This window comes from Diachasma alloeum, unplaced genomic scaffold (assembly GCF_001412515.2).
Source record: "Diachasma alloeum isolate Michigan unplaced genomic scaffold, Dall2.0 Dall_scaffold_00338, whole genome shotgun sequence".
NCBI classification, from domain to species: domain Eukaryota; kingdom Metazoa; phylum Arthropoda; class Insecta; order Hymenoptera; family Braconidae; genus Diachasma; species Diachasma alloeum.
Window position 1 is genome coordinate 514,259 of NW_021680477.1, and position 22,583 is coordinate 536,841.

The following is a 22,583-nucleotide window of genomic DNA, read 5'->3' on the forward strand; positions in this document are numbered from 1 at the left end:
CTGAGCCGTCCATCTGCCTATAGGGAACCCAAATTTCCTCAGGAATCGAATGAAATTGGTTTTAAGGCTCTATCTCTCATAGTTTCCGAGATAATCGCGAAAAACGAAATCGCCAAAAAAAATTAATTTAATTTATCTTATATAGGGTGTAGGGAGTGGAAAAACGCAATTCTGAGCCGTCCATCTGCCTATGGGGAACCCAAATTTCCTCAGGAATCGAATGGAATAGGTTTTAAGGCTCTATCTCTCATAGTTTCCGAGATAATCGCGAAAAACGAAATCGCCAAAAAAAATCTTGTCATCATTATTTGTTATGATGACAATCTTGTCATTATTATTTGTTATCACTTGATTTTTCATTACATGAAATCTTCAGGATTCAAAATAAGGGTTGAGCAGTCGTACAACGGTCGAACCAGAAAAACAAGTGAATCGATGAAACAGTTTCAAGTGTCAAAGGGTCGTGAGGGCCAGGTGGGCAAGATGAGCCGAGTTTCCGTGAGGGTCAAAAGCTACTAAACATCGAGCCATCTCAAGATGAAACGATAAAACTATGCAGAGCAATAAGACGTATCCAACGCTCTCAAGATTCAATAACTCTTAGAGTCAGTCATTCTTGAGGGTCAAAGGAGGGTGAAAGGTCGAGGAGATCGTGTCGAAGGTCGTACGATCGTAGTTGGAACAGAGAGCTGGCGCCATCTGTTAATCGTCCAACACTCCCATTTCCTTATTTCATGCCGAGTAATATCGCGACACCATCATGGCGATGATTACAATTTACGTGTGATTTAGGGAGAAATTGGGAAAATACGGTATCATTTGACGTTGAGTTGAATATTTTTTAGAAGAACTTTAGTTTTCGTAAAGTGGGGAACACATCGGCTTGTTTATATCAGTAAAAAATAAAGGGTTGAGGTTGTGTAAACAGATTCTGTGTGTACGAGGCAGGACGTCGCCCGATAAAAGGTGAATATTTCTTCAGTTATGAATGTTGATGTATTGCTTTGGGTTTTGGCCAACCTCGAGATTATTCATGCATGAAATTTTGGATTTTATTAAATATTCTATTATTTTTTTACCTCCGACTTTAAGCACTCATTTAATTTTGAGAATGTCATGGCATCGAATGCATGAACAATTTTGTCTTTTAACATTTCTCCAATAAACAAAAATTTCTCTTTTGAAATGCAAATGAAAAAAAAAGTATTCGTTAATTTTTATTCGCTAAAAAAAGTAATTCGCTAATATTTACTTCTTTATAATACGTGTAGTATCATTTTGATCGATGTTTTTTGAGTGGAAAGCCTTAAAAAATCACTCCCGCCTTGATTTTTTGTTTATCTCGTCCAAGAACGAAAAAAACAGGTTGTGGATTTTTTTGTTTAATTTGAGTCCAACAAAATCAGTTAATAATGGGACTCATAACGTTATAAAGAAAAAGATGTGCATTAAATTGACATAATTGTCAGTTTTATTGTCCTGTTTTTGTCGTGCTGTTTCTTCTTATTCATGTAACAAATAAATTCCAGTTATTTCCATTCACTCATTCATTTTTACCATTTTCAACCTGATTTCTATCAATATTTTCCAACTCTAAAGCCTCAAAAACTCTGCCTCGCTCGACTTTTGTATTATTTTGTTCATTTGAATGCATCAGCATCAGAAAATAATGAAACCCATAACATCATTATGAAAAAATTGTGAATAATACTGAAATAATTGTTGACTTTCTTATTATTCTTTTTTTCTCCTTCTTTTTCTTCTGTTTCACTTGACAAATGAAAAGTTCGGTATGACAGAATTATTTATTGTATCGATTATTCACCCAGAAATCATTGGAATCATCACTATGAGCTCAGGGAGGCCGATAAAATGTGTTGTGGTTGGAGATGGAACTGTAGGAAAAACTTGTATGTTGATATCGTACACGACAGACAGTTTTCCCGGTGAATATGTGCCTACAGTGTGAGTATCAATGATTGTCTGTCTTATTAATTATTCATGGATAGAATAAAGAGTAGAGAATTCTTAGAATTGCAGTCAAGCCAGCAGGCTCTGCATTTCCAGAGAATTAATGATCAATAGAAGATTTTTCATGGAATACAAAATGTTTTCATGTTATTCTATGACTCAATCAGTCAGTTTTGAATGCGTGCATTGAGAGTCGCGAAGCAAATCTTCTTGAATCGAGAATATTACATTTCATTCTAGGATTTTTGTATTGCTTTTTTGAAGGCACATGCAACTGAATCATTTTTTCATTGAGGATTCCCATATTCTGAAAACTAGAATTTTTTCGAGTGATTTCCTTTATCAATTTGTATTCCTTTTCCCCTCTCAATTCTTCTGGAGAGAGGTAAACTAGGGGTGGCTAATAATAGTTCAGTGACATCTTTTGGATGTTCCACAGGAAGTAATTCATTGCGATGTGATTTTTGGTCGTTTCTCCTTGTGCCCTCGATTTTTCAGAAACGAATGAAATGGTAATTGCAGGTTCGACAATTACTCGGCGCCGATGGTGGTGGACGGGATACCGGTGAGCCTGGGCCTGTGGGACACTGCTGGTCAGGAGGATTACGACAGGTTGCGCCCGTTATCCTACCCTCAGACAGACGTGTTCCTCATCTGCTTCTCGGTGACGAGTCCCTCGTCCTTCGAGAATGTCACGAGCAAGTGGTATCCGGAGATAAAACATCACTGCCCTGATGCACCTATGATACTCGTTGGTACGAAAATTGACTTGCGTGATGATCGGGAGACGCTCACTGCCTTGGCAGAGCAGGGCTTGAGTGCGATAAAACGTGAGCAGGGACAAAAATTAGCAAATAAAGTGAGTAGTGTTGTTTAATTGAGCGGAAGTTGGGTGAATGGACAAAACAACATTATTCATTCATTCATTCTAATTTTAAATGCTCAGAGATAATTTAAAAAGCTCCAAATGTCAATATTAACCAATATTACGTCAATATCATTAAAAAGTTCATCAAGTCAATATATGTAATTAATTACGTATATGTATTCAAGAAGTTACTATTTATGTGAGGTATTCCATGTCAAATGAGTCAACGAGTGACCCTCACCGTCTTGAAAATTGATCTCGATTTTTTCTACTATTGAAGGCCTAGAAAAACTATCAATTTTTTTCAAATTTTTTTAACAGCCCATTTCGGAGAAATGATTTTTTCATTGTTTTTTCGTTTTTTTTTTCAATAACTCCAGTTCTATTCATCCAATTTTGATTTGTGACACGTCAAAATTTTCGATTTTCTACCACCTATAAGAATATTTTGGGTAATTTTTTTTTCATCCAGGTGCTCATAATACCGAATTGAAAAAAAAGTTGAAAAACTTGAATTTTCAAAATTATGTCACGTTTTATTTTTCTCGTATTTTTTTAGTAAATCTTGTGATCAAAACAAGTGTTTTGAGCCGTCATGCATGTTGGGTTTCCTTCTAGATCGATTTTATTTTCAATTTTTTCTTCCCGAAATTAGACGAATTTGGTCAAATACCACAAAATGGCGTTGATTGACTAATTATAAACAGTATGAAGTGAATTTAAGTGCACTTTTATATATTACATTTGTTTCTGATACATAATCGAAGTCGTTCACTCATTTGGCATTGAATACCTCATATACACAAATCATGTACATAAATGATAACTTGTTGATTACTGATATGAATGCTGAACTGAAATGAATGAACATGAATAATGAAAGAAGAATATTTGTAGATTTCAAGTGAGACTTTCCCTGAAATTTCAGCAAATTTTGTACGAAATGAAGGTAGAAAGTGTTTCATTTAACAAAAATTGTTTTCATTCCATAAAAAAAAATTCTAAACATGAATAACGAAATAATTCAATGAATTCCATCACTTTGGGAATCTACATTCTGCAGATAATTTAATTTGAATCATTGCCACGAATTTCTCGAGCCAAAAAATTCCCTAAACATCATTCACTCACAACTAACGTTTCTCCCAGATACGTGCCGTCAAGTACATGGAATGTTCAGCCCTGACGCAGCGCGGCCTGAAGCAGGTGTTCGACGAAGCTGTTAGAGCTGTCCTCCGACCCGAGCCCCAGAAGCGTCGTCAAAGAAGATGCGTCATGTTGTAAAGGTATATATAGCCCCAACCCATCATCTTAGAGTATATTTTAAAAGAATATTATTGAAGACGACGGGCAGAGGAAATATCAACTATTCAATCGTTTAATGAGTTCAGTCAATTCCCTTACGAAGTTGAAATTTTATTGTTGGAAGCTGTCCCATAATAGTGCCCTGGCGAGGTATAGCCACCAATCGACATTTTTCCATTACCAATTTTTTAAAATACTTCGTGAATAATTTTTCACTCGCCCCTCATCAGAAGCTTGAGGATCAATTGACAATTACGTGATATCAAATATCGAATCTCGTCTCAATCTCCATTTCTGGCATCTTCCGTACAATGAATTTCGTGCACAATTGTATTTGCACAATTTTTTATTCTATAAGTCTCTTGTTTCGTGTTGTACATCAGTTATTTCATTTGTACACCCAGAGAAATTAGCCCTTTGAACCAAATAAAACTCTTATTAGACTTTTTAAAAATGGATTTCAACAATTTTTTCGTTTAAAATTAATAATTTTATTTATTTATTCTAAAAAAAATGTTTTGATTACATGAAATGAATTATTAAACGATTCGTGTGATCTAAATGAAGAATTCGAACAATGATTTCATTTTTAAATAATGAAGTCTCCATTCGAATAAAAAAAAATAGTTATTTGATTCGAAAAATTATTTCTCTGGGTGCAGCAGAATGTGCCATAGGGAAAATAAATAATCTGATAACGAGAAAAAAGCAATTATTTCGAGACAATACCGACATTAAAATCAACTCAAGGATGTCATGAATATTTCATGAATTGTTTAAACGAAAATTAGATACTTCCCTAAATTTCTCCAAAATTATAATCTCCAGAATTGTTAAATGAGATGTCCATGGCATCCTCAACCCTCATTCACCAAAAAGACTGCACTCATGGGAGCATAACTGCCACATGACAATGATAATTAGCAAAGACTAACGAAAATCATCGAATTGTCTCAATTTTAAACTTGTCATTGGACTTTAGCACCTAGAATCTGACCTAAAAATACCTCTCGACGTTTGAGATTTTTCTCTATTACAATTATTTTTGTATTTCAATGGACGATTATCAATGACTCGAGTGTAACGAAGCCATTTTTTCAAATTAAATGATAAACGATAAATAAAAAAACAGTTGTTTCTAGACCTAATGCGAACAATGGGAACATTGAGCAAATATTCAAGGCAATTAACAGAACAACGAGGTTTTTATAGTTTATAAGTGATGAAAAATGAACTTAAATATTTGCCCCAACGTGAGTTTGTAAAATTTTTTTTCTCTCCAATACTCTGGATCCATTGGGTCTCGATTAAGCCATAAGCTCAGGCATTACAGACGAACTATGATATTATATCGGTGAGATACGATGGGCTGAGCTAGTTTCAGGTACCTCAGCAGTGAATTAATATTCCTGTACTTGAAAACATGCTATTTTTTTATATTTAAAGAATGCTTAGAGATGCAAATTGAAGTGGAAGTGAATTCCTCTCTTTTGCCTTATTGATATCTAAAGAAAGATGACATATTCCATACAATTCCCGTGCGAAATTTAAGGAAAATTGAATAACAAGAGGTGAAAGAATTGAAATATTGAACTATCGAGGCATACCAATGCTATTTGAATGTATATAATGTAGCATAGAGAAATAATTGTATTCTGAATTTCAATGATTTGACTAAATTGTCTGCTTTTTTCATATCATTTATCATTTAAGGATATCCAAGTACTTTGGCTTTTTTTTCTCTAGTGAAATACTTTTCTTTCATTTGAGCACCATTTCACCCCAAGTTTCTGGACATTTTGCAGTGATTTATTATTTTAATTTTGCAGGTATGAATTTCAATCGCGATGTTGAACCGTTAGAAATCATTTTAAAAATCTGAAAAAAATTAGAAAGTTTTGGAGGAAGATTGCTGAATTAATTGAAAAATAGGAATTTTTTAAAATTGCGAGGCTTTTCTATAAAAAATTTATAAACAATGAATTTTCCATCGTAAAAATCATTTTTTCAGAATCTTAACAAATTAATATTTATATTCATTGCAAAAATAGTTTATGTATAAACAACGAATGTTCAAAAGAATAATTTTGTGCATGGAGATTGAATAATACTGAATACTCATGATTTTTTTTCAAATTTTTCTTACGCAATTTAATTGATAAATTTAATTATTGAAAATAAAATTATTGAAAAGTGGAAATTTTGGAAAATTACGAGCGTTTTCTATAAATAATTCATAAATACTTGGATATCCTTAATGATACGCGCGAATCAAAAGTTTACGATAATTGAAATTTCGTTTATTGACATTTTATGAAGCATCACAACCTTTTTTTCCTTTTAATTTCAAAGCAAAAGGTTAAAGTTAGGAGAGGAACGAAATTTGGTGCTCTTCCCAGACCTCCGACAAAACTATATTCAGACGTATATGAAAGAGATCTATCAACTCCCTCTCCTGATACCAAACTGAGAATTAAAATTTTTATAGACCAGACTGAACACAAGGAAACAAGCAGAAAGCATTATCTTGTAATTAGAGTAAAAGAAGTATGAATTTATCGTATCAAATCATTAACATGGTACATTTCTTTAGTGTAAGTAGTGGATTTATTTAATAATGTTGAAGAGTCGATGGAAGCAGTGTCATAAGTTAGATAACTGCTCATTAGGGGGTAGCAGCTACTGAATTTACAAATTATTTGTGCTTTATATTTCATTTTTTTAATTAAATTTCCTCTAATCGAATTCATCACCCAGCGAAATGACACGATTGAATTGAATAAATTTTGTATTTTGTATTGATTTATTTATTTCATTAAATATACGAAATGAATGATTAAGTAATTCGAAAAAAAGATTATTGATAAATTTGTTTTCTAAAACATTCTGAATAATTTCTTCATTCAGAAAAACACTTTATTCGGTTCATTTGTAAATGTTTTCTTTAAACATTTAAAACCGCGAATAAATTATTACTTTGATGCCAATGAAAGGGAAGACAAAAGTAGAATTTATTTAATTCAAATAAATCATTTCTCCGGGTGCATAAAAAAATTAATAAATCGATGATCATTTTGTAAAAGTCATTGGAGTAACCACGACCAATTGAAATGCTTACGCAGAATTGCTAATAAACCAAAGTTACGTACTCATGACAATTAATTGTAATTTTTTATAATACGTAAAAACTAGAAATGATACCATAGATAAATGAGTGAATCATGAATTATTCTAGTCAGAATGAAGCTGCTTCTGAATTTTATTTTATCATAATTTAGTGGTTTGAGTTTGTCGATGAACAGCTGCCATTCTAACTGTGGTCGCTCCGATGATTATAAGAATGATAGAAATATTAAAATGAATATGTCATTGTGAAACTGGATATACTTGAGTTTTTAGCACAAAGGGATTAATTTTAGTTGAAAATGTGAGCTATTGTTTTTGAAGGAACGAAACGTCTTCAATTCGTCGGGTTGTTCATGTGAGGCAGCAAATGGGATGACTAGTGAAGTTTCATGAGAAATTTTCGCAATCATTCGCCATAGTTATTGTGATTCCGTTTTGAGAAATTCCAACTTAGTATTATGAACGTGCGAGTCCTCTCATACTGCCTAATTTCGTATGTTATTGAATTTTACAATGAACAAGGGAACGAAATTTCAATATTCACGTTTAGTTTTAGTTTTATTCTCACTGAGAGCCAAAACGAATTACAAATGCTAATGAATAATCTCACAAAACGAATGCATGTTCTGTAAACTTACTAGGATGCATTTATTTTTTATTTATATGTATTTTCAAGATGAAACTTTTTAAAATATACATTGTAAACGGTAATCGTTACTGACTATTCATTGAACCTTTCCAATTATGTGCCAACATTATCCTATATTCCCTAAACTTCAATTGAAATCCATGTTTTTCTTTTCATTCTAATTAGAATGGGTTTTTTATTTTATTTTAATATTCTGATTAGTGGAAAGTGAAATGAAATCCTTTAATTTTCTGCAATGATACCTGATAATTAAAACAAAAAATTGGTTCCAATAATTAATTAAAGTATTGAAACATTTTCATTAACAATTCCGTTAAATACTGAATTAATCTTGAAGTATTCAAATGATATTCTCCCAAATCTTATTGATTGAAAAATTGTTGTTTACATAATATTAGGGAACATCCATTGAATGAAAGAAAAAAAATATTTCAAACACTGAAATACTAATATTTCCATGAACTATTTAGTGAAAACCTTGTTTTATTTTTCATATTAAGTGACTTAATATGAAAGTTTATTTATTTATTTCCATTCGAATGAAAAACAAGTACGGAATTGATTTTATGAAATGGTATCGAGCAATCAATTTGCCCCAAAGGCCTGAAAAACATCAGATACTCCGAAGAGTTCATTTGTAGTGTTTGCAGTGCCAAAAAACGCAGAAAAAAAATAAAACAACGTTGAATTCAGTATCGAAGCGGTAAACCGGGTCAAGTCGATTTTGACTATTGGCCAGTTTTTGACGAATATCTCGGAATCTAAAAGGGATAGAAAAATTTTTGTCATGATCTTTTTATAGCCCTTAATTGGTTCTACAAAAAAGGTCATGAGAAAAATTTTGCTATCTCTCTTAGGTTCTGAGATATTCATCAAAAACTGAGCAAAAGTCAAAATCGACTTGACCCGGTTTACCGCTTCACTACTGTATTTCCAACTAATTAGTGAAGGACGTCTAAAAAACTAATGTTCTAGGGCAAAAGATATTCTTTCCTACTTAGTTAGGGATGAAACCATGAAACCATAACAATTCCTGTACGACGAATTTTCAAAAGTTGCGTCTCATCACATTTTCATTTCTTTTCATCACGCTGTGACGAAAAGTGAACTTTTCGGCACGCTCCGCGTGCCTAAAAGTCCAATTTCCGCGACATTGTGATGAAAAATATTGTTCGTAACTCGTGAAAAAATGTTTTTTTAGCTCGTGGGATTATATCACTCGTCTTCGGCTCGTGATATAAACCTCCCACTCGCCAAAAAACACTTTTTTGCACTCGTTACGAAATATACTATTTTTTCTTCCTCTCTTTTTCTCACGTCTAACTCTCATCAACATTGAGCCAGATACACAACTCCTGATATAGATAATTTGGCTGAATTAAGGCCCTCGGGCAATGGCCATTGTAAGAACGCATGTTTCTTGCAATAAATAACGTTGAAAGTTAAAGTTAAATTAACCCTGAAATATCTATTGATCAATGAGCAATATACTGCAACGAAAATCCCGAAATAAAATGCTGAACGGCTCGTAAACCTGCCCTCGCCATGAATTCTCAAATGTCCCATCTAACATCAAATGACAATTGATGATTCATCACCCCGTCCACCTCGAATATCTTGCGGGATTACAATACCCGACAAATGGTAGCCGGAAATGAAAAAAGTAAGTCAGTATAGCTCAGCACGAGGGCAATAATGACGTGCTTCCTCCAATTGATGCAAGAATCCCGTGTCTCCAAAGATGGCGGACGTGAGTCAATGAGACTTGCTGTTAACGCGCATTACGATAACAGCCGCAAGTGAATATGGCAGACACCCAACCGAAGACGCATTGACTCGCTCTTCGGCATTTCCGGTCACTGGCCCATTCCAAAGTGATTCAGAATGAGAGCTCAAATTTTTCGTCGCGGAATCATTAAAAATAAATGAGAACCTGTGTTGGGTTTTCTTGCTCGTCAACCTCACGAGAGATACAAAACATCCTTTCATAACTTATATTCCTCGGTAAAATGTTGTGGTGGGGGCTCTCCTGCAGCCCGATTGGTCGGTTTTAACGTGACTCAGAGGTCACGCTCAGCAATTTTTCATTTCTAGAGAAATAATCTAATGGTTTAAGACATAATTGATTAAGAAGTAATTGACAACTTTCAATTCTCTATTCCACCACGTTTTGATGAAAAGGAAATCGTGAAATTGCATTGAAAATTCTCGTAATCTTCCAGCAATTTTTCATTTCTAGAGAAATAATCTAATGATTTAAGACGTAATTGATTAACAAGTAATTGACAACTTTCAATTCTCTATTCCACCACGTTTTGACGAAAAGGAAATCGCGAAATTGCATTGAAAATTCTCGTAATCTTCGAGCAAAGACGAAAATAACGTAAATATGATCACAAACGGATGCGATAAAATGTCTTATTTTTATCTCATCGCTCTTGCCAGGAGAGAGAAAATTCTTGTCGCGTCTTTGTTCTTGACGTAGGAAATAAAGATGCGGTAATAATGTTTCTTAAGCATGACATTTCGTCGCAAGAAATGGGATGAAAATCCATGGGACTTGATTTGTAGAGCATTAAATTTCCTAAAGCAAGTGAAGGTCAACATTTTCGACCAGAAAAAACCTCTAATTCTACGGGACCACATCACACAGCCACAAAAGAAAAAAGAATCGGTGAAGTTATAAATGTAATTTCAAGTCGCTGACAATCATTGAAATCTTGTCGACCATATGCCGCGTTTGACGCAAGCGTGACTCCTCAGCTATCGACTGTCCTAGAAGTCCCCTTACGAAACGCCTAAGAATCTTATCACTCCGATAAAAAAAACGCGCAATTGCCCGCGCCTTACAAATAACTGACACGTACAACTTCATTTCTGACGGAATTCGTCACAAGAAGCTCGCGTCTGGCCATCGCCCGAGGGTCTTCAGCCTTATTATCGTAATTTATTCCAGCTCCTGGTCATACCCCCGAGCCGAGTGTCTTCCTGGATTCTAGGACAGTTTTTCCCTGGACAAAATCTCCCGGACAAAATCTCCCGGAAAAAATCTCCCCGAAAAAGAACTTCCCCTGATAAAATCTCCCTGAAAAAGGAATTTGCGATTAGGAAACCGGATCCGGCCAAAATAAATATAAAGATAATGCTCAATTAAAGGTTTTTTATTACTGAATCGCACAATAGAACACATGAAATCATCGAGTCTTTAGCCTCAATGAAATTACAAAAGAATTAAATTCATACGGATTGTTATTTGCGGAAAATTGACCCCTCAGAAGACTCGTTGAAATTTTTTCGAGGAAATTTCGCAAAAAGCCCGGGGAAATTTTTTTCAGGGAGATTTTGTCCAGGAAATTTTGTCCGGGGAAAAACTGTCAGACTACCGTCTTCCTGATGCCCCAGAACCAGAAGATGACGCATACATGACGCCCTCCCGAAGGAGCATATCCCCCAGGCGCCCCCGGGGCGCCGAAAAAACAATGGGGGTGGGACGCGGTGAGGATTGCGAACCGCTGGAGACTGGGGTCGCAGAGAGGGGGATGTACGCGAAGAAAGTAGGGGAAGTTTCCGACAGAGGTAATTGTCTAGAGCTCACTCTCGACGAAGGTGAGGGCGGAACGAGGGGAACGCCGTGGCGACGGCGGAGGTAGAGGTCAGATTCACAGAATTGGAATTGCAGATGGCGCCTGGCTGCGCGGCGGTTTCAGTCTAGTTGCCATCGAGCTAAACATCGTGGGGGCCAGTGCGAGTCATCCGGTTAGAGGGAGGGGCTGTTGCGTATTTCGTGCTTCTTGTAACTTCCATTTTGCGGCCGTGGCTCACCCCATTCTTCGGGAGTTATCGCTGGGGGATAAGTAGTCGTGAATTTGCTCATTTCACGCGGGCCATTTCACGCGGGTTCTTCGAGGCTTTTCAACGGTCAGTCGTCGGGAGGAAGTTGTCGATAATATTTGTACACTTGGAAAAGGCCATCAGCAACGTATTCCGGATAAGCGTGTGGTTCGACGTTACTCCGCTCGGCTTCGCTGTTTCGCTGTCTCTTTTTTTCCTTCGAGAACTCGTTTTTTCCGTTTTCCGGGGAGAGAGAGGGTGAGAGAGAGAGAGAAGCGACGATTGCGGGTAGAGGGATATCGTTTCGCTAGTCGAACGGTCAATGGGACTCGACAACACGCGGGTCGAATAGACTCTTTTGCGCGGAGTCGTGGTATTGAGTGGTTATCGCGTTCAAGAGAATTCCAGTCGCCATTACTGGGTGAGGGATTGCGAGTTGATCACGGGAGTGGAACTTTGTTTAAGGTTTGTTACTGATGTTATTATCTTTGAATGATTTATTTTGGTGTCGCTGGGGGGCTGGGGGTGCACGGGGGGCTTCATTGATTTAACGACTGGGAGGGGGTCTTGAGCACCGGCGGAAGTCGGGGGGTTGGGGTTTTGTTGGGAATTTGCAGACTCGTGCATGGGGACTTGGGGTATGCGGTGTGGGGTTATGAGAGTGGAGGTTGATGCATCCGCTTGAAGGGTTTTTTAGGGGTGGAGGGCTGCTGGGGGAAATGGTTTGAGGCTTTTTTCAAGTAATTGATTGAGTGCTAGCGCGGCTGAGGAGTTCTTTGGGAGACATTGTTATGATAAGACTTGGGAAACATTTTGTGGAGAAATGGGACGATGCGGTGGGAATTCTAGCGGAGTTCTATTGGCAATAGAAATTGCAGGGGGAAATGGTCTATAGAAATAAATCAGTAGAATTTGGTTTTTTTATATAATTTATTTTCATGGGATATCTCTCGTCGAAATTCCTCGGCTGTAATTTTTTAGGCGATTTTGATTTTTTTTTTGAAAATGTTTCAAGGTTTTTTGGCAACTGTTTGATTCGTTTGGAGCTATTGTTATGAGTAGGGGAGAGTGGGGTAAAATGGACACTTTTGACTTTGTTTAAATGTTAATGACAGGTTGAATTGTTGGTGAAATGTTTTTTTTTTAATTTTTCAATAAAAAGAACAATTCTTTCCCTTTGTGTTGAGCCTAAACTGGTTTCAATTGATAAATCTGTCTCTGAGTTATAAATATTTCTTTAAATATCAAAAGTGTCCATTTTACCCCACCCTCCTCTATTTGGAGACTTGCGAAAAAATTTTATGGATAAGTGTGGCGAATGCGATGGCAAATTCTAGTGGATTTTTATTGGCAATAAAAATTTTTGCTGGGAAATGTTCGATAGAAAAAAATCAATAGAATTAGGTTTTTCTATGTAATTTATTTTCATGGGATATTTCCTGTGGAAACTCTTCGGCTGTAATTTTCTAGCCGATTTTGATTTTTTTTTTGAAAATGTTTCAAGGTTTTTTGGCAACTGTTTGGTTCGTTAGGAGCTATTGTTATGAGTATTTTAAGACTTACGAAAAAAATTATGGAGAAACCTCAATGCAGTGGGAAATTTTATTGGATTTCTATTGAATTTTCCAAGAATGTTCGGACACAGAAATGTTCACTGGTAAATATTTTATAGAAAAAAATCAATACAATTAGGTTTTTTCACATAATTTAGTTTCGGCGGATATTTCCTGCAGAAATTCCTCGGCTCCAGTTTCTCAATTTAAAAAAAATCAATTTTTCAATGAAAAGAGAAGAAAAAACAGTTGAAATAACTCGGAAAATACATGTCGAGGAATTTCCGTAGAAACCATCTCAACAGAAAGAGTAGAAAAAGACGAAATTCCACTGATCGTTTCTATAAAACACTTCCTATAAAAATAAAAATAAAAACCCCAGTAAATCATTGGAATTTTTATTAGAATCCGCAACAAAACACTGACATTTCCAATAGAAGTTCAGTAGAAATCCAATAAAATTATCTCTCGAATTCGCAGGAACCAGTGCACTAAGAACTGCATTCAAACTACTATTCCACTCATTAATTCCCAAATAACACAATTTTAAATCCTCCAGCAGGGAATTCCCCACCACTCACTTATTATCCCAAAAAAATAATCAGGGAAGAGTGGCTCAAAATGGACCCATTCAGTTGAATCTAAGTTCACTGCAATTATATTCTCCACAGAACCCAAAACGATCCCATTAAAAAAAAATTCAAACTACCCATTTTACCCCACTCCCCCCATTCGCGATAATCTCTTGGATTTTGCCCCGACCTCCGCATTATTCCCCACTTAGCCATCACAGAATGATTGTTAAAACGGTTGGACCACCCTGCGCGAGGAAAAAAGGAAAACTAAAAATGAATTAATTAATTGAAAGGAGATATGTCTGATCACTTGCGGGCACTTCGTCCCCGGCGTTCGCCCACGAAAGAGCGACGAGTGGAGGCCGCAGCGGCTCCAGCCTCCGACAAAGACTCGGATGGAAGAGACGACAGTGACAGTGAGCCCAGGCTCGTCATCAAGGAGGAGCCAGAGGCCCCAGGGGTCGGCAAACGGGGAATATCCGAGCGCATGTACGAGTGCAACTCGTGCAGACCCAGACACGAGTTCACCAGTCTCGCCGATTACCTCCAGCACCTGAAGGACCAGCACCAGCAGAGGAGCAAAGTCCATGGCTGTCCATTCTGCAATTACACGTATCAAAATCCGAAGAAACTGCAGCGTCACATTTTAACTGCCCACAAAGACGTCCAGGAGAAATCAGGGGAAATTGTCAGGCGTAACAGGTGCACAATGTGCAATTTTGTCGCTTACACACCGACTGACATGGAGAATCACCAGAGGCTTCATCACCTCAGGAGGCGATTTTTTCGCTGCACAAAGTGCTCTTATGTGACACATGTCCGTGCACGATACACCAAACACGTGAAATACCATTCCATGCCAATGATAAAATGCGATGATTGTGATTTTCGAACTCCTTATAAGGTACACAATAGGGGGTTTTTCATGTATTCTCCAGTTCGGTGGTTTTATTAATCGTTTTCATTTGTGTGCATTGTTTCCAGTGGAATCTCGATCGTCACACGAGGAATCATGGGGGCGGTGGGGCTTTTCAGTGTGAGGCTTGCAATTTTACCGCTGAAATTCGACAGAGTCTGACTGTCCACGAGGCCAATCATCATGAACCGCCGGTTGGGCAGATGGCGAGTAAGATGAGCAGTCCTTTTGAACGAAAACCGAGGAATACACCGAAACGTTATAATCAGGTGAGCTCGAGGGAAATATTTATCATTACCTAGATTTTATGGATTAGCATGGGCGGGAAATTTTGTTGAGAAACAGAAAATTGATGAGAACTGTAGATTTTTCTCAAATTATTTTTCTTTTCTCTTCACCACGACACAGAAAGTTCAGTGGAAATCCAATTGAATTTTCCATTGCATTCGCTGCGTTTCTCCATAAATTTTTTTCGTAAGCCTCAAAATACTCAAAATTTCCGGAAATATCAGCCGAAAATTCTAACCCTGTTAAAAATGAAATTATGTACAGAATGCAGATTCTCAAAGTCATACAACCCACAACTTATTGAATTATCTTATTATTGACATTTGGAAATTTGTATGACCAAATGAAACAATTTCTACCTCCACTTCTTCCTTCATTTCGTACGAAATTTCAGGTTCCAGCTGTGAATTCAAGTGAATTCAAATAATTTTAGGTAGAAACGAGTCGAAAATTTCACAAATTGAGCTGTCATTCCCCCAATTCTCCAACTTTACTGAATAATTTACCTGAAATCAGCAGTTGCCGCTGATTTCCTCATCAAATCATGACGAGACTTCCTGAACTTTCCGTAAAAGTCTCATCACTTTTTGAAGTCTCTCCCCTCACCTCATTCTTCCAACATTCCAGGTTGGTGCTAGTGATTTCCGTGACGCTCAAGCGACCGAAAAGCCCGCGAACCCAGCGACTGTTGAAAACTCCCCAGATACAGAGGACCCCAAGACCTCCACTATCTCCGACGGTGCGGACTGTATCGCCTTAAAATGCGAGGAGAAGGGCTGCCAGTTCATCACTGCCTGGGACTCTGAGATGCAACGACACTTGGCCGAGTCACACGCTGGTCAGTCCCCGAGCAAGAGGAAACCACTGCCGATGTTGATCCCCCTGAGTCCAGGGAGCAAACAAGCTAATCCCGGTGCCTCCAGTCCTCCCACAACTGTGCTCAACGTTCCCCGGGTCAGAGTGAGGCCAGAGCTTGCGAAAATTGCCAGAGACACTGAAATCGCCAAATTGTACGGTAGTTCTGAGGTGAGTTTCAGATTTTTAGGGAGATCTTGGGCTTAGAAAGGTGAAATGGACACTTTGGACTCATTCAGAGTTCCATTTCCATCGAAAAAATCATAAATTGAGTCGATATTAATTACGAAGTGTTAAATAATCTTCTGCTGTTGAAATATTATTATTTATTTATGCATGAGGGAATCGAAAATTGCAATTGAATGAAAAAAAATATTTTGAGTGATGAAAAAAGAATTGTTCTAAGACATTTTCGTCCGAAATACTATTTTTTTCACACTAGAATTGTTTAAATTAATAGTCATGAATATTTCAAACGAAAAATTACTTCAAAATGAGTTTTAAAAAATCAATTTTAACTATTGAAATAGTATTTTAATCGTTGACTTTGGAATAGTATTTTTGGTTATTAAAATATCATTGTTTACTTGTTTATTAAAAAATTTTAAAAATCAGTTGAATAAGAAAAATATGTCAAGTGGTAAAAAAGGGAGTATTTAAAAACACTTTCATCTGAAATACCATTTAATTCACTTTGAGATAGATAATAGTCATGAAAATTGAAATTAATTCCCGAATAAAATTCCAAATTCAAAATAATAATTTGGAAAAATCATGAGATATTAATGTAAACAGCATCTTCTGTTATGGAAAAATATTATTGTTTACTTTTTCATAAAAAAAACTATTTCAACTGATAAAAAAAGTAATATTTAAAGGCATTTCCATTAAAAATACTATTTAATTCACATTGAGATGGCAAATACTCTCAAAAACTGGAATTAATTCCCGAGTAAAATTCCAAATTTAAAATGACAATCTCGAAAAATCATGAATAATTAATGTAAACAGGTAAATGGGGAGAAAGAAGCAAGTCCCCCAAAGAACTTTGAAAAACGAAATGCCTCATTCTTCGACAAACTAAAGGAACGTCTGCTCTCAAGCTCAGGAATCACCCAGTCAGCAATGAATAATCAAGTGGCAGCTGTAAGTAATGTCAACGATCTAAAGTGTTGGTGCACGTTTGAAGCGAGTAGTCAGGATGAAATGTCAAGTCATAGAAAAACCCATCACACTGCGCTCAGTGTGTCTCTTGGCGTAACGCGATGTCCAAAGTGCCGAAGACGTTGCAAAACTTCGAGCGATCTCCAGATGCACATTAAAATATGCCCAGCGTACAATAATAATAGTGACAGTAATGATAAAAATAGTAGCCAGGAGAACACTGTCAACAGTGATACCTATGCAACAACTTCTTCCTCCAATGATTTTGAGTTACCATTGCAAGTGGACTGGGATGCAAATTACAACGGACTTAATTCCTCTGGATCCTCGGTACGGGGTTCTCTTTTATTTTTTATTATTTACGTTTATTTTGAGTTCTGAGTTGGCTGAGTGCTTTCATTCAAGACTGACTTTTTCCTTTTCTTTTTTTTTTGAGGGAAAAATGAACTGATTTTTATCGACAATAATTCGGACTTCAATGATTTATTTTTGAGATAATTTGATTATTTCCTTTTGATGAATAAATTATCGATTTTGGCAAATATTTTGTCCATAAATATTTTACGAGTTTTTGAAATTAGTTTTAGAGTTTGAATTTATCGGATTGTTTTGGGTCATGATTTTCCATTTTTTTCTTCTTTATAGAACGTAAAATTGACTAATTTTTGTATTCTTTTGGATCCTCGGTACCAGGTTCTTTTTAATTCTTTATTATTTATGTTTGTTTTGAGTTTGGAGTTTTCTGTGTGCTTTCATTTATGACAGGATTTTTTTTTCTTTTCTTTTATTGAAGGTAAAAGGAACGGTTTTTATTGACACTAATCCAGAATTCAATCATTTTAATTTTTGATCATTTGATTGTTGCAAGATAATTGTTTATATCAAACATAAATAATAAAATAAATATTTTACATTCTTAATATTTGAAATTAAATTCACACTTCGAATTTTACTATTTTTTAATAGTAAAATCATTCCAAAATGTGTTAAAAATTTTTGAGGAAAAAAAAGTCTTTCCATTCGTGTTGCAAATGTTTGCACAATCAAGAGGTCCATTTTACCCCACTCCCCCCTAGAATATCCTTTATCCACTCTGCCTGGTATTGATCTTGTGTGGGTTTTTATTCTTAGAATAGTTTAAAGTAAAACTAAACAATTCGTTGAAATAAATATTTATGAATAGGTGGAAGGAGTCTCTATGGGTCCGTTAGGACGACGAGTGTTCAAGTGCCCCCACTGTCCCTTCTGGGCGTCGACAGCCAGTAGATTCCACGTCCACATCGTCGGCCACCTGAACCGCAAACCATTCGAATGCTCCTTGTGTGCGTACAGATCGAATTGGCGATGGGACATAACGAAACATATTAAATTGAAGGCTGCCAGGGATGCAGCGCATGTGAATGCCAGAGTGCTCATGACTGACGAAACTGGTCGTCGAAATTATTCCAAGTATAACAAATATCTTACTCAGGTGGGTGCATGACAATATCATTATTAATTAAATAATAAATGAATGGGGATAATTGATTTTGTCTTCATTAAACGACAGAAAATCATTCATCTTTGATAATTTTTTTAATGAATACAAGAAATCGAATAATAATGTTAAAAAATCAAAAAGAAAACTTTGTGATTTTTTAACATTATTTCTCGATTTTTATCTCGAAAACCAAGAACAGTCATCGTTTTTATGAGACTGTGTTGAATGTCCCTTTCAAAAGTTTTACCAAAATTCCCTTATTGATGTTAACCTCCATTAACAGTTTTTTAAAATTTGAATCTTGAAAATCCAAATAAACGGAGCAATTTTCGTCTGTCTGCTGCTCAAAAATGTAGAATTCCTTCAAATTTACAGCGGAATTTCAATTATTTCATTTATTACTTCAGATGTACACCTCTCGGGTTTTACATTTCGTTCCGTTCCCATTACTCTTATTAAAAATTCAGTCACAAAGTGGTAAAACGGTTTAAGTCGATTTAGCCCTCAGCTGAATTTTCGAGAAATATCTGTGAATTTAAGGGGAATAACTAAGTTTTCGTAATAACCTTTGTAATTTTCAATCCGCTCTACAAAAAAGGTCATGATAAAAACTTTCCCATCTTCCGGAGATTTCTGTATTACATTCTATTATAAAATCTATTATAAATTCTATCATAAAATCTATTATAGATTCTCTTATAAAATCCATCATAGATTCTCTCATAAAATCTATATTAGACCCCTAGCTTCCGCGACATTCACCGAAAACTAAATAAACATCGCTACGAAACCATTCGAAAGCATCACCACAAACCCCTGAAAAAAAAATTCCGCTGTGAACCTCCCCTCAAACACTAAAATCAATTAATCTCCCCCTACAAGCTCTCACGGCACCCTTGCAATTCCAGCTGCAGCAGCAGTCCTACGACGCCGTCTCCCCGGAAGAAACCCAAGGAGGGCTCCGCAGTGGCGAGCCCCCGCGAAAGCTCTTCATAACAGCCGACCAATCCCCAAAGCGTCGCCCCAAGCCGATGACCTCCCTCTCGATAGACGTGGCCTCGGGCCACATAGTCAAGCCCTTCCAGCTCCCCCGCCTCCACGGTCAATCCCTCCTAAAAGTGACCCCCCCAGCGCCCCCCGCAAAAGACCCGCTCTCCCTCTCCCCAAAATCCCCGGAGGAGACAAAACGCACCCTCTGGAAATGCAAGCGCTGCAACTACCGGGACTCGAGCAAAGAGGTTCTCCTCCAACACGTGAAGAGTCACTACGAGAAGCTGGAGAAGCCCCAGGAGAAGGCGAGCCTGACGTGCACAGACTGCCCCTTCGTGGCCCCTGACGCGGAGTCCCTTGCCCTCCACAAGGTGCACCACCGCCCCAACCTGGAGGCAATCTTCAAGTGCTACCTCTGCCCCTACTACGTCAGCACGAAGGCCGAGCTCCTGGAGCACGCGCGTCTGCACGGGGAGGAGCTGTCGGTGGTGCACGACGCAAAGCCAAAGCCAAAGCCAAAGGAGGACATTCCCCCAGACCAAGCGCCCCCAATGCTCCTGGACACCCGAGCCCTCCCGGACACGCCCCTGGTCTGGGTCTCGCGTCCAGACGGAATCTTCGCAAAAATGCTCAAGTGTCGGCACTGCCCGCACGTCTCGTCGAGACGAGCCGAAGTCCGAGACCACGAGACCATGCACACGAACGACGACAATGGCCCAGGGGTTCTGATAGCCTGTCCAGACTGCAGCTTCACCTGCACCCAGAAGGACGTCATGGAGTCCCATGCGGCGATGCACCTGGGCTCGCTGGGGACAGTGCACTGTCTCGTGGCTGACAACAGGAGTGACGCCCAGCAGCTGGACGACCTCAAGAGCATCCTGGGACTGGCGAAGACCCCGACTCTGGGGGCCGAGCCAGACCTGAGGGACTCCAGACTAGTCCACAACTGTGGCAAGTGCCCTGCCAGGTTTCTCTGCGAGAAGGAGCTGAGGATCCACCTGCGGTATCACGCCACCTCCCTGGCGTACACCTGCGAGTGGTGCTCCTACGCTGCTAGACAGCCAGCGCACCTGCTGGCCCACCAGAAGGCCCACTCCAGTGACTACCAGGAGCGAACGAGGTACCTGGCGTCGCTGTACGGCAACTCCCAGAGGTTCCCTCCACCTATGACAGCCTGCGTGGAGGTGAACAGCCAGGGGAACCGACAGAAGGGAGTCGACAGGAGGCAGTTCGCCTGGATTGTCGTGGAGGTCACCAATGCCAGCCAGCAGGCGCAGGAGTTCAGTGCTGACAAGAATCAGGTGTTCACGTGCACGAAGTGCCCTGCGAGGTACTTCAAACTCGACGCTCTGGAGTACCACATGACCCTGCATGGCTCCAACAACAGGTTCAAGTGTGAGGAGTGCGATTACTCGTCCAAGACAGCGCAGAACCTCATGAAGCATCAGGTGGTGCACAGGAGGCAGCCGGAGGCTGTCGAGCAAGTACAGGAGAACAGTCAGGGGCGGCTGGAGGCGGCTCAGGGCGAGGAGGACTCCTCGGGAAATCCGAATTACCTGTATCCGGGGTGTGTCAGGCAGGGGAAGTTCAAGGAGAAGAAGTACAAGTGCCATAAATGCCCCTCGGCGTTTGAGAAACGAGAGCAGTTCAGGATCCACTTGTCACTTCATGGCTCCAAGCAGAAGTACAGGTGTGATAGGTGTGATTATGCTGTTAAGTATTATGCTAATTTTATTCAGCACATGAGGAAGCATCAGGCTAATGCCGAGGCACAGGCCTCGAGGAGGCGGATGGAGGTGGAGGAGGAGGAGGACTGCGCGGATGAGGAGCAGAGTGTTGTGAAGTCGAGGAGAAAGTCGACAGGGTTTGGGGGGAGGGAGGTGGTGGGAGCGCCTGGGGAGGAGGTCTCCTCGGTGTCCAATCAGGACAAGCAGACGATGATGATGATGCAGAGGAAGGCTTCGGCGACGCTGAGTGAAGCTAATGACAGCGCTCTGAGGTGTCTGGAGTGTCCGTTCTCTGCTGATGATCAAACTGCTATTGACGCGCATAAGAGGCGACATGGGATCGAGAGACTCACGCCACCCTGCCCTCATTGTAATTACGTTCCCAGGAAGGATGAGAATCTTAATGAACATATTAGACTGCATTTCACGAGGATGTACAAGCCCGAAGGGTATCTGATTATTGAGATGCTGACTCTTAGGATGGAGAAGCAGGACGAGGGGGGTGACAAGGGGAAGGAGAATGAATTACTGTTTTCGGAGTCGTCGGAGGGGACGTTTCTGCCCATCACTGACATCGTCAGTACGTTGCCCGTTGGGAAGAGGGGGAGGGGCCTCCAGGAGAAGGTGGTCATTGATGCCAGCACTGGGGAGGCCACACATCGTATCAAAGATTAATGTTTTTTTTACAGATTTTTCACAGCTTGTAATTTTGTAAGAGAGGATATCCTAGGTTTTAAGCTTTTTGTTTTACTTTTGAGGTATATGAACGTGATCAAGACACTTGTATCTTTATGGTACGTACAAATATATGTAGGCATGTGAAATGAATAAACAATGCGTTTGTTTCCACTTTTTGTTATTTTTTCTATCCTCGTGATTGTGTTATGTAGTCTCATGCAGAGGAAGGCTTTTAATTCCCTAATAGGGAACTTGCATGAATTTTATTTATTTTTTATTTTGAAAGGTCACCATCTCAATATTATATTTTTAGAATCTAAACTCTTAAGGAGTTGCACAATAATTACTAGCTAATTATTGGGAATTGCATACTTTTAAATCGCTCATGACGTCACGTCACTGGTTAACTGCTAGCTATTGGGTACGAACAATCTATCAAACGAGTGATGAGCAGATATTGAACTTCGTGCAAGTTCACTTTTCTAAGCCCCCAGAAGACCCCGTAAAAATGAAAAAAAATCCTGCATTTCCATCAAAAATTTCAGTTACATTCCTAATTACATTCAGAATATGAGGAAGCGTCAGGCTAATGCCGAGGCATGTGAAA

The 22,583-nt window shown here is 38.5% G+C and overlaps 2 protein-coding genes across 4 annotated transcripts; both read left to right on the forward strand.

The window, feature by feature from the left end:
* Window positions 1–752: 752 nt before the first annotated feature.
* Window positions 753–7,981, forward strand: LOC107040523 (ras-related C3 botulinum toxin substrate 1). The gene is made up of 5 exons (XM_015260642.2): window positions 753–966; window positions 1,830–1,965; window positions 2,494–2,830; window positions 3,989–4,125; window positions 6,497–7,981. Exons 2-4 carry the CDS (start codon window positions 1,850–1,852, stop codon window positions 4,121–4,123), a joined length of 588 nt encoding a protein of 195 aa, XP_015116128.1. The 5' UTR covers window positions 753–966; window positions 1,830–1,849; the 3' UTR covers window positions 4,124–4,125; window positions 6,497–7,981.
* Window positions 7,982–11,663: 3,682 nt separating this feature from the next.
* Window positions 11,664–22,147, forward strand: LOC107040576 (zinc finger protein 91). 3 transcript variants are annotated; one of them, XM_015260709.1, is made up of 7 exons: window positions 11,664–12,215; window positions 14,172–14,782; window positions 14,863–15,063; window positions 15,710–16,108; window positions 16,949–17,431; window positions 18,285–18,572; window positions 19,490–22,147. In XM_015260709.1, the coding sequence occupies exons 2-7, from the start codon at window positions 14,177–14,179 to the stop codon at window positions 21,971–21,973; spliced, it is 4,461 nt and encodes a 1,486-aa protein (XP_015116195.1). In that variant the 5' UTR covers window positions 11,664–12,215; window positions 14,172–14,176; the 3' UTR covers window positions 21,974–22,147. The 3 variants fall into 3 exon arrangements, with proteins under 3 accessions (XP_015116195.1, XP_015116196.1, XP_015116197.1); XM_015260710.1 differs by having other exon boundaries at window positions 16,949–17,083; XM_015260711.1 differs by lacking the exon at window positions 14,172–14,782.
* The last annotated feature ends 436 nt before the right edge of the window (window positions 22,148–22,583 follow it).

What these genes read in the sequence shown, in the direction of transcription:
- LOC107040523 (XM_015260642.2), top strand. Translation starts at nt 1,850, where the DNA reads ATGAGCTCAGGGAGGCCGATAAAATGTGTTGTGGTTGGAGATGGAACT. An exon ending in GGTGAATATGTGCCTACAGT is followed by an intron (nt 1,966 to 2,493) that starts GTGAGTATCAAT and finishes TGGTAATTGCAG; the next exon opens with GTTCGACAATTACTCGGCGC. An exon ending in GACAAAAATTAGCAAATAAA is followed by an intron (nt 2,831 to 3,988) that starts GTGAGTAGTGTT and finishes CGTTTCTCCCAG; the next exon opens with ATACGTGCCGTCAAGTACAT.
- LOC107040576 (XM_015260709.1), top strand. Translation starts at nt 14,177, where the DNA reads ATGTCTGATCACTTGCGGGCACTTCGTCCCCGGCGTTCGCCCACGAAA. An exon ending in AATTGTACGGTAGTTCTGAG is followed by an intron (nt 16,109 to 16,948) that starts GTGAGTTTCAGA and finishes TAATGTAAACAG; the next exon opens with GTAAATGGGGAGAAAGAAGC. An exon ending in TTAATTCCTCTGGATCCTCG is followed by an intron (nt 17,432 to 18,284) that starts GTACGGGGTTCT and finishes ATTTATGAATAG; the next exon opens with GTGGAAGGAGTCTCTATGGG.